Here is a 15,732-nt window from a genome sequence, read left to right as displayed (position 1 = left end):
AGGGCCCCTGTGGCAGTTTGCTGCGGATCGGAGCGACGGTGCGCGTGTGGTAGCAAGGGGCCCCTGGGGGCCACATGCGGCCACACCAATAGCCACACCAGGGCCCACATGTGGTGCGGATCGGAGCAACGGTGGACCTCGCAGATCCGCATGTTTGTGACGTCCAGTCGTCCACCCACCCACCGTCGGTTGACCCTCTAGCTAATTGTGATATAGGACAGGATGCAACCCAACATTGCCTCTACACGGTTGTCATCCAGTGATGGCTGATGCACAGGGACTCACGTAGCTTCGGGGTCGTACTCCGCCCAGATCTTCTTGAACTCGTCCAGGTGCTGGGGGCCCAGGATGGACCAATCACGCGTCAGGTAGTCAAAGTTGTCCATGATGACAGCCACAAACAAGTTGATGACCTGATGGAGACACAGTCATTTAGAAAGAAAGGCTGGTGATTTGTAGGACCGATACATGCTGGGCTCATCCGTTAAGGAGTTCCCAAACGTATTCACGCCAAGGGCCCCCAAATCTCTCAATTGATATTTATACAAATGTGTATATAAAAAGATAGATTATTATTATTATATATTTTTTTCTTATGTTATCTCCCAATAGCTATTTTATTTTGACGGGCAGCAATTTCTGTGCGTGCGTGCATGCACGTGTGAGCGAGCGAGCGTGCGTGCGTGTGTGCGTGCGTGCGTGCGTACACGCGTACCAGGAAGGCACAGAGCATGTAAAAGCTCATGAAGTAAATGATGGCAATGTTGGCTCCGCAGGTGAACTCCTCCCCAGGCAGGTAGTCTGACTTGGGGTCACATCTCTTCCCGTACATACAAGCCAACATCACCTCATGCCACGCCTCTCCTGTTGCACACCTGACCAAAGGAAGCACACAGAACAATAAAACACCTTCCCAGAGGAAGCAACAATAACAATACACATGCCCAGAGGAAGCAGCCAGATCAATAATGAACAACTGCCCAAGAACGTATAGAACAATGATAAACACCTGGCCAGGAACTAATAGAGCAATAATAAACACCTGCCCAAGAACTTACACAACAATAATAAACTCCTGCCCAGGAACTAATAGAACAATAATAACCAGACCAGACCAGGAAGCAACAAGGAAAATAATAAACACCTACCCAAGAAAAAAAGAAAGGAAAAAAAAACAATAATAAAAGAAAAAAGAAAGAAAGACCCCCAAAAAAGAAAGAAAATAAAACTGGTGTAACACCTGCTAGAGCACTTAGAACTTCTTGAACCATAATATCCCTAGCCTTGGGTGAACATTTGCAGAAAGGTGGCTATTTGTTCTAATGAAGGGTGAGAGGGTTGTAACAGAATACAGGAGACTGGAACAACCCTTCAAATAATAAAATAATGTGAGTAGTGCAGTCATGTTGTCCAGTCACCTGAACAGCAGCAGCACAGCTTGAGGGAACGTCTGGAAGTTGTTGTTCCTGTTGATGTAGGTCCCATCTACCAGAGCAATTTTACCAAAGATCTGCAGGAGAACATGTGTATACGAGGGATATTTTACCAAACATCTGTAGAGAACATTACACAGTATATGTTCATGTAGGTTCCATCTACCAGGGCTATTTTACCAAACATCTGTAGCAGTATGTTAACATATAGGTTCTACCAGGACTAGCCTATTTTACCAAAGATCTGCAGGAGAACATACAGTATTATGTTAATGTATATGTTCTAGCAGGGTTATTTACCAAATATCTGTAGAGGAGAACATAATGATAATGTAGGTTCTGTCGAGCAGAGCAATTATTTTTTACCAAAGATATGTAGGAGAATGTAGTGTATGTCAGCAAAATGGTGTGTCAATACTGTAACCCTGGATGTGTGTGTGCGTGTGTGTGTGTGTGTGTGTGTGTTTGTGTGTGTGTGTGTGTGTGTGTGTGTGTGTGCGTGCGTGCGTGCGTGCGTGTGTGTGTGTGTTATTTCTAGTTGTGTGTGTGCGTTATGGTGGAGAAATGTATAGACTGCCAAATGTGTGTTTGTGGATCTATTTCCCTTGTATTCAACCCAGTTGAATATAGTCTAAAATGCATTGTCAGCAACTTCTCACACCAAAGTGCTCATTTCAACTTGACTGCAGCTGTTATGTTCTCCTACCATTGCTGGCTCCTGTCGTCATGTCCGTGATCAGCTGATTTCAAACTTAACCAGTCCCCTTTGCCACTATGAGTGGTGCTTCCCATTACTTCTATAAATGTTGTTGATTTAAGAGGATATCGCACCAGAGGAGTCAACCAGCATGGTGGTAACAAAAGGTTTATGTAACTTAACTTATCCAGTCAGCATAATCTTTCCTCACCTACAGTATGGTGTCTCTTATCTTTAGCACTATAATGACCATTTAGAATAGCATCTCTGTGTATAAGAGGTGTTCAGGATGACACCTCAGAAAGTTTCTGCACCAGGAGAGCTGTGGCCCTGTGAGGGCTGTCAGTCTGGCTTAGCAACCCATGCATGCATGTGTGCATAGGCGCCGATCCTGTGGGTGCTCGGGAACTTGATCACCCACTGGGTATATACCGGTCGGACGGTTAAAATACTTTGTAGTGTGCGCACTGCGCAGGATGCATGATACACGGTCTAACCGGGCCGGTCTTATAGCACACGTAATGCTTTATACTCTCTCTCTCTGTAATCTTCACAGTCTGATTTTTTATTCCTTGTGGCAGTTGTTATCATTCGCCAATAATCAAATTGCACAACTTGAAATGTAGCCTACATTTACTTCTCTCGCTCTCTCTCTGATTCTCTTTCTCGCTCTCTCGCTATCTCTCTCTCTGGGTGTCTTAAGTACCAGGTCTTATGTCTTAACTTAAGACCTGGAGGAGTGGCCAATGCTGTTTGGCCACTCAAAATAGCAAAACAGTATTGGCCACACCTCCGGGTCTTAAGGTAAGTCATAAGACTGGGTACTTAAAGAGATAGTTCACCCAAAAAATTACTTATTTTCTATCATTTACACACCCCATGAAGCCTTGAATTCATGGAGAGTTTTTAGTTTTTGTCGCATTCCTAAGGCAATAATTTGATGACCGGCGGAAAGATGCTAATGTCTCCGGTAAGAGACTCAAAGTTGACACTTTGAGTCTCTTACCGGAGCCGCCGCCGGTCATCAAATTATTGGCATAGGAAAACGACAAAAACAAAAAAATCTCCATGAATTCAAGACTCCATGGGGTGTGTAATCGATAGAAATAGTGTGTGCGTCTCACAGCTGTTTGTGCGTGCGTGCGTGTACAGTACCTGCATGCCAACCACAGCATAGATGAAGAACAGCATCAGGATGAGCATACCTACGTATGGAATAGCCTGAAGACAACAACAACAACAACAGCACATCACTACAAAACATCACCACACAACATCACTACACAACATACATCACTCACTACACAACACTGTGGGTGATCAGCAGTAGATAGACAGCAGTGACCTGGAAGGACTTGAAGGGTTAGGTTTATGACCAAGACAAATAGAATAGCAAGACACTCACAACTGGCTTTTAACTCGCACCTAGTGGCGAAAATTGGGATGGTGGATCTTCCTAAATAATAGAGCATCTTTGGCATAGACATATAAAGGTAGACGCCTCCTTCGGCTCTGAGGAATTGGTATCTCGGGCGCCATTTTAGCGTAGGCAAGCTTCCGCGTGTGTCACAGAAGGGGGCGTTTGGTATGCCAATCAGAGGCAGGTGGGGCGGGTCTTTTCGTAAGAGGCAGCCGCGCAGCAAAAGTCAGTTAGACGCGCTGTGATTGGCCAGTAGTCTACGCGCTGTGATTGGCCAGTAGTCAACGCGCTGTGATTGGCCAGTAGTCACTTTGAATGGTAGCTTGCCTACTCTAAAATGGCGACCGCGATACCAGTCGCTCCAACGAACTGCAGAGGCCAATGAGGTATCTAGGTTTCTATATCTATGATCTTTGGCAGTAGCTAGACAGCAGTGACCTCTGACCTGGAAGGACTTGATGAAGGTCCACAGCAGGTTCCTGATGCCCTCGGAGCGGTTGAGCAGCTTGACCAGCCTCATGACTCGGAACAGTCTGAAGAATGTGATGGACACGCTCATGTTCTCTGAAGACTGACACAACAGAACAAATGTTTTACATTTAGCATGGAAATACTTTCCCGACTGGTAGCGTTGCAACATTATATTTGGAAAATCTGAGTGTGTTGATTGGAACAGGTGTCTATACGGTAAAATATTGAGTGATAATTATATACAAATGGGCTGTTTTAAGTGTCACACACAGAGTTCAACTATTTATACAGTATGTCATCTTGCTATGGACAGTTGAGGCAAGGACATAAAAGAGATTTTAAAAAGACAGAACAAAGTATAACTGAGTTCTATTTACACACGACTACCCAGCTTTAAAAAGCATAAATATAATTAGTTAATTTAGCTAAATAAAGCATTAAAATATGCTTTGATGATGGAGAGGGCCACTAAATTTCCACACTCAATCCAGTCTCATACTGTAAACCCCATCACTCAAATAAACCACAATAGTCACAGATGTAATCATAAAGGGATATTAACAATTATTATTCAGTGTAACATTTTATTTAATTTCAAATGCACTAGTTATACTTGTATTAACTTTAACTTAAATACAAATACATTGGAAAAATACAATATAATGTATTACAATGTACTGTGGTAATTAATACAGGTCATGTAAATATGCATGTTTGGAATTGGAACAGCTGAAATAACAGTATATAATATCAGTATTTGGATATTGACCTGAGGGTCGCATTAAGTGAAGGTGTCCCTGTATGATCTAGTAAAAAAGAAGGAAAAACATATCATAGAAACTTACTGCAATCATTTCCATGGGATCCACTTCCTGGAATAATAAAATATATGTTCAATGATAAAAATATTATTTGTTTGCAATTAGTTTCCTGGTGTTAAAACTATAGGTTATCCTGTCACTTTTACACTGGCCAAGCAGTCAAACATAACTGTTAGTTTGTTAGAGTCAACAGAGCATTATTACGGGGCCAGGCTGCTAGCATGGCTCCCGTCTTATTCGCAGTATTCCGTTTCTTCTTCTGCCACTTTTCGCAGTTCTGGCTTAACCGTGCATACGCCTTTTACGAAATTCGGCCATATGGTAGATGGTTATGAAAAACTATCAAGAAATAATTCTCACACTCACTTGTCAAAGGGTGGCGCTATAGCACTCAATTGAAAAATGCCAACTTTGAACAGGTACAACTCATGCCCTGTTTGACCTACAGCCATGAAACTTCGATACACACATGCGTCTACTCATGATGAACAACTTTCACACTCTGACTTTTGACCTCTGACCTTTAGATCTCCCACCATTTTGAATTATATGAAAAGCAGTTAAAATAAGTTTAAAAAATTGCTTTTAAGAGCCAATTTTTAAATGCAGACTTTAAACAGGCAAAAGTCATGCCTCGTTTGGCCGACAGCCGTGAACCTTGCTTACACATGTGCCTTGACTCATGAGGAACACATCTATCACTTTGACCAGTAAGCTTCGCCCTTAGATTGTCCGCAATTTTGAGCAGTTTGAAAAACACTTAAACCCAGGATTTCTGAGCAATTTGCGTGAAACTGTCATCTGTGTGAGCTCCTTTTTCAAATGTTCCTGTCTGTTAGTCCAATGGCTTCTCTCTACAGTATCCGCCTCGCAACTACAGGGTCACCGGTTCAAACCTCACCTCATACAGGCTACTTTTCAATTGCATTTCACAAAACACGACTGCATCAATTAATGCATACGCAATTGTTAAAGATAACCTGAAATGCTTATTTGAGAGTAGTTTTTTTCAATGTATGACATACTTCATTGTGAAAATAGCCGATCTACAATCTCACAACTTTTCAGATAGCAACATGTTTCTGAGCTTGTAGAACGGCTACTTTCACCAGTTTCGGTTCCGAGGAGACGTACAATTTTTCCATTGGTAAATGGTTTGTGAACGAGTGATCTTAGTGTTAGTGAAACAGGGGCTTGGTTCAAAAGTTTATGATCTTCAACAGACAACTTCAGCCTGGACAAAGCTATAGCACTACAGGTATTGTCTCAGCCTGTGAGTCCGGAGGTCGAGAGTTCGATACCTGTCAATGGCAATAGGTTGAGGTGTCCATGAGTGAGGATCTTAACCCGGGATTGCCCCCCTGCGTCCTATGTATGACCACCTCAGCTGGGTCAAGCTGAAAAGTAGTTTCACCTGTTGGAATCATTTGCTTTGTCTCAATTTCAATCTATTCCGTTTCCATGTCTTATTGTGCTATTATTGCACTTAGCTTTTTACGCTTCATTCTTGGCCCTGCTTATCGCCGTCTGTCTCTCTGTCTGTCATGTTGAACATTTTGGAATAGGGCTTAAGTGGCTATGGATGACAAAGATGTTAACATGCAAACCATCATTCAGTTGCACTACAGAAGCAGAATAATAGTTACAGCGCATCCTTGCAGACAGTAGAGGCCGCCAGAGGACTCCAACGCCGCCTGTAAGTCAGGAGACAAAAGAGGTTGGTAAAAAAAGGGAGGTCAGACAGGAGGTGACATCACAGACGTGAGGAGAGGGGAGGAGAGGGGAGGCCAGATAATGATGTAGCGTCACACGGGAGTGAGGATGTTTACATGACGGCCATTTTTCTTTTAGATCCCACTCGGGGTGGGAAACCATAGACATATAAAGGTAGACGCCCCCTCCGGCTCTGAGGCGTCTGTATCTCGGGCGCCATATTGGAGGGGGCAAGCTTCCGCGTGCGTCACAGAAGGGGACGTTCGGTAAGCCAATCAGAGGCAGGTGGGGGTGGGACAGCTAGATTCTGACAAGTCCTGGAAAAGACACGCCGTGATTGGCCAGTAGTCAACGCGCTGTGATTGGCCAGTAGTCACTTTGAGTGGCAGTGTGCCCCCTCTAAAATGGGGCCGCGATACAGGTCGCTCCAACAAACTGCAGAGGCAAATGAGGTATCTAGGTTTCTATCTATGTGGGAAACCCCGCCTGACTTGTAAGAGCAAAATGGCCGCCGTGTGAACATGGTCGATGGACTGCTGAGGAATGACGGGTCGAGATGGATGGAACATTTGAATTATTTTCTACCCAGAGCATTTAATCTGCTATTACAAGTGGCAATGTGTGTCCACATAAAAGGTTCATCAACAGCTCATGGAGGGAAAATAACAGCATGGGTCACTGTTTTTTCAGTTGAGCTGTTGTTTGTAAGGCAACAAAGTCGTATGACGAGGAATTTATGACCCTTGGAGATGAGGTCATGAGATAGCTGATCTGTCACACAGGCAGAAAATAACCCATGATGCATGGCAGGGTGTTAGGGCTGGACAATACATTCATATTGTGACATGAGACTGGATATTGTCTGGGATTTTGCATACTGTAATTTCATGATGGCAAAGGTGTTTTTCACAATAACATAATTCAAAATACTGCTTGATTTTGTCCGTATCGCCCAGCCCTACATGGTGTCCAAGGGGTGGCAGGTGGGTGCAGCAGCAGGGTGTGGTGGTGCTGCGGGTATACAGGTGGGTGCAGCAGCAGGGTGTGGTGGTGTTGTGGGTAGCCTATACTGTACGTGGCATACAGGTTGTAGGTATACGTACATCAAGACAATAACCCACGCGTCAAATAATTTCAAAAAGATCCACGTCCTCCTCCCCTTTCACTGTTCAATTGTTCAAATGTCTTGTTATTCCAACCTTTAAGAGCTGAAATGAAAAATATGTTTAGGAATAGGCCACGATGTGTCTCACAAAAACCCATTTCAGCTGGTCTTTAGGCCTACCGTGTCCCACATTTATCTTGTGGAAAGTCACATCCTGCAATAGCAAGCAGTGATGGTGAGCAGGGAATGCTGTGGCTGGCTTTAAGAAGGGTGGGAGTCTTCTACTGGAAGAGGGTCTCTTCCACAGGACAGACATCGTTGACGTTGTTGTTGTTGGGGCAGAAACCTTGTATCTTCATATTTCAACCAAACGTTTATTTTTTAATTTTTTTCTCCATAAATGAATTGCCGATATTTCATTATACAATAGTATCGAGCAGAAGCAGCAAAAATAGCAGATCTACACCAACTCACAACACGCCACGGTGCAACACATCGTGGGCTTGTAGATTGGCTATTTATTTATTTTTGAAACATTGGGGAAGTGAATTTTATAAATATTGAACCAATGCAAAGTATTAACAGGAGCTTGTAACTAATATTTACATTAGGTCCATTGGAACACAGGTTATTTTTTCACATTTCCTTAAAAGTAACGGTTCTTGACATACAAGGTTTCCACCCGACAGCGACCGTGCAGGGGAGAGGTTTAGGTGGAGGTTGGGTGGTGCAGCAGCAGCAGCAGCAGCAGCAGCAGTGGATGAGGTGGAGGATATTTTCTCCTCATACTGACCGTATCGTCCAGGCTGCCACCTGCTGGAGGCAGCAGGGAAGCTTGACTCGTGTGTTTCTACGCAGGCATGGTGCGTAATGAAGGCGAATAAAAACATTTTTTGTTAAAAAAGGACCGCTTAACCCATTTTTAACATTATCTTCATATCATTGGTCCTAAATAATGCTCATTATACACGATGGCACCATTTCTGTCTGCTCACTCTGTGTCTCATTGGTGGGCTGTGGTCAGTTCAGAAACCTGCCCTACCAGTGACATCATTCAAAAAATATTTGAATATTTAATTATATTATCGTTTTTCTTTTTTTTTTTTTTTTTCATAAATCAGTGCTATTGAACACCCTCTACGTCTGTGTGTTGGTTAAAAACAATATTGAACCAATGAAAAGCATTAAAAAGCTGACAAAACCAGCTAACTCCATTGGATCCTCAAACTTTCTGCTAAACCAGCTAAGTCCACCAAAGGGGGGGAGATAGCTGGTTTTGCTGACTCCAGGCTCCACCCCCTTTTGACCTCCAACCTCATTGTGAGCTTGGAGGTCCATTCAGCTGTTCTGATGATGAACAAAACCTCCACTTTTTGTTTTGTTTTTTCATTTCCTGAAAATGTACATTTTGGAGATAGCTGGTTTCTGCCCGACAGCAGAGATATACTACATTTAATACATACCCTTTTTTGTGGTTTTCAAATATTTTTTTGACACAGAATCAAATGTTTTATAGTCATGATTCACCAGGAGCCTGGATGCCGTGATTCCAGGCTTAAAATAATTTATATAAATATTTTCGGAAATCTCTATGGGAAACAATGAATGGGTTTCCTATATGTGGCACCAAAAAATGGCCACCACTGCTATGCCCTATAAAAACTACAGCCTTTGTCTTCCTGGAAAGTTAGCAAGCTGAAATAGAAGCCATTGTTCTTGCATTAAACAGAATAATGTAAAAAAAAAAAAAACGTTTGAAATCTTTTTTTAAATGACCAAACAAGCCAGTCTCATGTTTTCTAGCACTCAATGAAAACAGGCTTGACGCATGCAGCGTCTGTTTGCCGGTTCACATTCGCTGTACTTTTAGTTTTTTCGGCGCTGTGTTTTTGTTTGATATTATGGTTCCCTACTCTGGGCTGCAGTGGCGTAAAGTAACTAAGTACTAGAACCTTTTGAAAATAGCATTGCGACACATTGTGAGCTTGTAGTTCGGCTATTTTCAAATCGCCAAAATGTATATAGGGCTGAAGTAAGTAATGTAGGTTTTGTAATAATAATCAAAATCTAAAAAGCAACTAGTAACTAAAGTGTTCAAATAATTGTAGTGGAGTAAAAGTACAATATTTGCCTCTGAGATAGAGATGTAGTGGAGTAGAAGTAAAAGTACTGAAAATTGGAAATACTCCAGTAAAGTAAACATACCACAAAATTGTACTTAAGTACAGTACTTGAGTAAATGTACTTAGTTACTTTACACCTCTGATGTGATTTAGAATTACACCTAAGACTGACACCCAGAAACACCCCGAACATTCAAACGTAAAACAGACACGCAGGCCTTCTGCTCACTTGTTTATGACCATTAAATAAAAAAACACTGACATGAGATTATGAGGTGCCGACTGGGTACTTACATTAACCTCGCTGAGTGTCACATCCACCACGCTGCCGATGACAATGACAAAGTCAAAGACATTCCACGGATCTCCAAAGTAGCCCTGTACAAGTTAACACAGGACATGTGTTATTGTGTGGTGGTGTGCATTATTACTAATCCAGGCAGGACTAATCTCTAACACAATATAACTTATGATTCAAACAGAACTGCTGTTGTGCAGTAGTGGAAAGTATCAATACTGCCATGTAGAAATACTCTGTTACAAGTAAAAGTCCGGAATTCAAAATTTAATTTGTCCCTAAAAGTCCAATATTATTTACTTTCTGTCAAACAAAAAACGTGACGCAGGTAGGCTACTGACCAATTTCAACCAATGATTATAAGCACCTGTCAATCACTTTGACATTTATTATGCTAGACACACAGCCTGGTCGCCAGAGAAAATGTAAAAGCGCAAAAGTAGTGGCATCAAAATGTATTTAAGTACCAGAATTATTTTGATTTGATTTATTTGAAAAGCAAAAACCACTTGCAGTTCGAAGATTTCCCAAGAAAGTCCTGAGACTTATTTCCGTTGAGGTCCTCTCACATATAACAGACAATAAGTAAAAAAATATAGTAGATAGTACTCATAATGCAGAATGTCCCATTTCACAAGTTTTAAAATGTATAAGAGTCTTTTGAAAATAGCTGATCTACAAGCCCGCATTGTGAGCTTATAGATCGGCTGTTTTCAAATGGCCAAAATAAATAGGGTTGAAGTGGTTAATGTATGTTTTGTAATAAAAAATCAAAATCTACAAAGTAACTAGTAACTAAAGTTTCCAAATAATTGTAGTGAAATAAAAATAAAATATTTGCCATCCCTGAGATGTAGTGGAGTAGAAGTAAAAGTACTGAAAACTGGAAATACTCCAGTAAATAAAAAATACCTAAACGTTTTACTTAAGTACAGTACTTGAGTTATTGTACTTAGTTACTTTACAACACTGCTGTTGTGTGACATTGTTTGGATCTATCAGCTATCAGATAACAGAGCGATGAATAGTGCATCCAGAGTGGATGGAATTGGATGAATGCGTTAATTGCATATTTTGTTTTAAGCTAATGCAATCCCATTAATTAGCTCAGTTAACTCAGTTATTTTGACAGCGCTAATTGTAACCCACCTTGGCTTTGAAGGCCATCAGTTTGAGGAGCATCTCCACGGTGAATAGTACAGTGAAGATGATGTTCAGCATGTCAGAGAGGTGGGTGACGTGGTCCGACTGGTTACAGTGCTGCAGAGGAGAGCAGATCAAATGTACACATAACAATTTACAATTTAGACATTTAGCAGACACTCTTATCCAGAGTGGCTCACAATAAATAGAATGCAGAGAGACAGTGTAGTGCCTCAGTAAACTACAGGATCACCAAGAACCTAGCATCAGTCTAAATAATATACTATCAAAACAATTATAATCTGTACAATGAAACTATGGGATACCAGGTAAACAATGAACCTAGCATCTGTGTAAATAACATGCTATCTAAATAAAAATAAATAAAAAAAGATTGTGGTCAAGAAAAAAACAAGCCTAAGTAACAAAAACATGAGTACAAATGTAAGGTATGTCTGCATGGTCGTCAAAAACTACTAGGTCAAGTGCTACGGGCCGAGGTGGAGTTTGAAGAGATTAATGATAGTTAATTATAGTTAGAGGCAAGTGGGAACCCTCAAAACTGGCAAAACACAAAGATTTGAATGATAATATAATATTAATATTACAAAAGTATGTCAAAAGAATGTCATGGCCTTTTGTTCTTTAAAAACTTGACAATTAGTTTTCATTGTGACAACGATAAATAGGAACTTAAAGTATACTATGAAACAAAGGGAGGAAGTGGCTCTCTAGACAGGTGCTGTATTGGGGAGGGGAAGGGAGCTGTAGTAGCCTACCTGCATTCCCAGACACATGGTGTTCAGCATGATGAGCAGGAACATGAGGTACTCGAAGTAGCAGGAAGTGACGATGTACCACACCTGGTACTGGAACGGGTTCTTAGGAATGTAGCAGCGCAGTGGCCGCGCCTTCAGAGCATACTGCACACACTGGCGCTGAAAGGGTTACATGGACATTTTTGTTCAATAGAAGACATGAAAACAGAAACATCTACTACAGTATGCAGGAACTTGTAGGAACAATTGAGCTTAGCTGCACTGTGGGCCTGGAATGCTCTAATCAAGGACCCCTTAGCTGAGAGAGAGATGAAGCAGGAACCCCCACTACATATTGGATTCACGTTAAATGTGTTTTCTTTTAACGACTTAAACCTTCAAAACTTGACCTTTGGCTCGATACTTGGTCTGCTCTTTTTTCCCTGTACACCAAACCTCTTCGCCGGGGGAAAAAAAGACAGTGGAGTCAGTACTGCTGTATGGGGGCTGAGACATGGACCCTTACAGTGGAGTCAGTACTGCTGTATGGGGCTGAGACATGGACCCATACAGTGGAGTCAGTACTGCTGTATGGGGCCAAGACATGGACCCATACAGTGGAGTCAGTACTGCTGTATGGGGCTGAGACATGGACCCATACAGTGGAGTCAGTACTGCTGTATGGGGCCAAGACATGGACCCATACAGTGGAGTCAGTACTGCTGTATGGGGGCTGAGACATGGACCCATACAGTGGAGTCAGTACTGCTGTATGGGGCCAAGACATGGACCCATACAGTGGAGTCAGTACTGCTGTATGGGGGCTGAGACATGGACCCTCAAAGTGTAGTCAGTACTGCTGTATGGGGCTGAGACATGGACCCATACAGTGGAGTCAGTACTGCTGTATGGGGGCTGAGACATGGACCCTTACAGTGGAGTCAGTACTGATGTATGGGGGCTGAGACATGGACCCTCACAGTGTAGTCAGTACTGCTGTATGGGGCTGAGACATGGACCCATACAGTGGAGTCAGTACTGCTGTATGGGGCTGAGACATGGACCCTCACAGCACAAAAGGAAAATGCCCTGGATGGAGTCTACAAAATGCTATGAATGGCACTTGATGTCACATGGGCAGACCACATCCCAAACGTGGACCTCTACGGCAGTGGTTCTCCGTGGGGGTCCCCATATGATTTTTGTGGGAACTCAAAGTCTCATAGTCAAACTAAATGTTATGCCTCAACTCCTACAATTCCAAGTGCTTGTCAGGCTGGGGGGTCCCCAGTTACAATATGATTATTTTGGAGTCGTGGCCTGAAAAGGTTGAGAACCACTGCTCTACCGGGGGCCTGCCACGGGTCACAGACAAGGTCAGAGAGAGAAGGATGAGGCTGGCTGAGTACTGCGTCAGGTGCCCGGAACTGGTGGCCAGCAAACTGACACTGTGGGAGCCAACCAAGGAAGGGAAAGAGGTGCACCACCTATGTAGACACTAGACACACTGCGGTTCAACAGCGGAACCTAATAATACGGAGCTTGAGACCGCGCGCACACACACGTACTGTCTCACCTGGTTCTTGTCCAGCTCACAGTTCTTGTACTCCTGCTCTCCCTGCTCCTGGAAGGTGACGATGACGAAGCCCACGAAGATGTTCATCATGAAGAAGGCGATGAGGATGAGGTAGAAGATGAAGAAGATGGAGATGGCCACACGGTTGTTGTAAACCGGCCCCATGTCCTCCATGTTGGAGTCTATGGCTTTATACAGTAACCTGTACACATGGATTAAAGCTAAATGCAATGTGTATGACCAAGTGAAACAGTGTGAAATAATCTATAATCATTCATCAAATATTTTACAATACCTAATAAAGAATAAAACTTGTAGATCTGCTATTTTTTTAATAGCCAATGCTAATGACACATATACAACACAGAATATAACACAGCACAGCACAACACAACACAACAGTGTGTGTCTATTACGGTACTTGGGCCATCCTTCGAAGGTAGATATGGTGAACAGAGCCAGCATGCCGTTCAGGATGTTGTCAAAGTTGAGCTCAGCGTTGATCCACTCTCTCTTCCTGACAACCATCTCATGTAGCTCCCCTTCCTGGTACCTTATATACCAACCCCTGAGACACACACACACACACACACACACACGCACACACGCGCACGCACGCACGCACGCACGCACGCACGCACACACACACACACACACACACACACACACACACACACACACACACACACACACACACGCACACACACAACCACACACACACACACAATAGAATTACGCTAAAATAATGTTGTGTGTTGTACCTTTCTTGATATGAATATGAGTTGTAACTGTCAGTGTTCGTACTTGCATGTTTCCTCAGTCATCTGGTCGGGATCAGTGCATGCATAGAACTTGCCCTGGAGAAGAGGAGAACAGCCCCACCCAGTGTTAGTCCTGCAGCACTGCATGGGTATGCACTATATGCACACATGTATGGTGCAACTCAATGTTGCACACACTCTGTGCAGCCAGGGAGTACAATGCATTGTTAAAAATTCATATAGAAATTGACATTCTCCTATCATTAGATTTAAAGCTTTTAAATGTACAGTTGGAGTTATAGTTTGTTTGGATGCTGACCGACTCCAGTGACGTATGGTGATGTCATGGTACAACAGCCACCCCCCTAACCTCAACCTCAACATTGCAGTGATTTTCTTAATCATTTTTATCCCACGATATTTGTAACCCATTTTTTCACCCGGTGCCAATTGCCTATGTAATCCTGGGCGCTACTCTCCCTCTGCTAGCCTGGGGAGAGCCCATAACTGAGCTCATGCCTCCTTCAATTAATGAGCAAGCAAGCCACTTCTTATCACCTGACAGAGGGTAGTTTTCCCGGTTGGACGAAGCACATGGAAGGAACACGTTATTCCAACCAGTTATTTTCCCCTCCATCAGGTGCCCCAGCTGACCAGGGGGAGGCAGTATAGAGACCAGGATTACAGCATGTTTTTTGTGAGTGTACCTACCGGACACAGTAGGTACACTCACCCCTTTCCAAGGGGCGGGTTTAAAAAAATGCCTCTGGTAATAAACCCGCCCCATATTTGCATACTGGTTCCTGATTGGTGACCCACAACTTCACAGCGAAATCCAATCACAACCGAGCAGGGCCAGACTAATATGCCGAGGGTATTATTGTTTTTTTTGCACTGGTGGATTCGTCTGGTTTCCAGGCTACAATATTTCGGCGCTGTTTTCAAGAAACATTCTTGAGAGCGATGTTTAGCTGTAAATGACATTGTGCGTTTGTTTACATGGCTGGATACGGCATAAGAGTCTTTGATTAGACAGAGGTCTGTTATAGAGCTCAGCGGCCATTATCCAGAAATAACACACCAATCAGAATCAAGCATTCAACCAAGCCATGTAATAAACATGGTTATAATACTAGACAGGCCCTAAGCTGTCGCTTTAAACTATAAAGTACAGAGCCGTTGCATACTGGAAAGGAAATTATATTAGATTAGAATGTACTTAGTAAATGTACTTAGTTACTTTCCAACACTGGCTGTGTACAGTAGAAACATCTCACCTTAAAGAGCTGGACTCCGATACAGGCAAACATGAAGTCCAGGAGCATGGTGACCAGCACGATGTTCCCTATGGTCTTAATGGTCACAAACAGACACTGGACCACACGCTACACAGAGAGGAAGAATCACATCATT

At 42.8% G+C, this 15,732-nt stretch overlaps 1 protein-coding gene across 1 annotated transcript in view; it reads right to left on the bottom strand.

Moving 5' to 3' along the window:
* Nucleotides 1-15,732, bottom strand: part of LOC308079409 (dihydropyridine-sensitive L-type skeletal muscle calcium channel subunit alpha-1-like) — a gene marked incomplete at its 5' end in the record, with an annotated part of 85,997 nt that overhangs the window by 12,110 nt on the left and 58,155 nt on the right. Inside the window, 14 exons of the mRNA XM_080420877.1 lie at nucleotides 286-413; nucleotides 716-875; nucleotides 1,419-1,510; nucleotides 3,286-3,351; nucleotides 3,996-4,121; nucleotides 4,867-4,893; nucleotides 6,489-6,536; nucleotides 10,078-10,161; nucleotides 11,231-11,341; nucleotides 12,004-12,162; nucleotides 13,559-13,760; nucleotides 13,980-14,126; nucleotides 14,363-14,415; nucleotides 15,597-15,704. Coding sequence (XP_080277003.1) covers nucleotides 286-413; nucleotides 716-875; nucleotides 1,419-1,510; nucleotides 3,286-3,351; nucleotides 3,996-4,121; nucleotides 4,867-4,893; nucleotides 6,489-6,536; nucleotides 10,078-10,161; nucleotides 11,231-11,341; nucleotides 12,004-12,162; nucleotides 13,559-13,760; nucleotides 13,980-14,126; nucleotides 14,363-14,415; nucleotides 15,597-15,704 — 1,511 coding nt within the window. The remainder of the gene's footprint in view (nucleotides 1-285; nucleotides 414-715; nucleotides 876-1,418; nucleotides 1,511-3,285; nucleotides 3,352-3,995; nucleotides 4,122-4,866; nucleotides 4,894-6,488; nucleotides 6,537-10,077; nucleotides 10,162-11,230; nucleotides 11,342-12,003; nucleotides 12,163-13,558; nucleotides 13,761-13,979; nucleotides 14,127-14,362; nucleotides 14,416-15,596; nucleotides 15,705-15,732) is intronic.

Source organism: Gymnoscopelus braueri (assembly GCF_963280865.1).
Source record: "Gymnoscopelus braueri genome assembly, chromosome: 3".
NCBI lineage: Eukaryota > Metazoa > Chordata > Actinopteri > Myctophiformes > Myctophidae > Gymnoscopelus > Gymnoscopelus braueri.
This window is presented reverse-complemented; position numbering and strand designations above follow the sequence as displayed.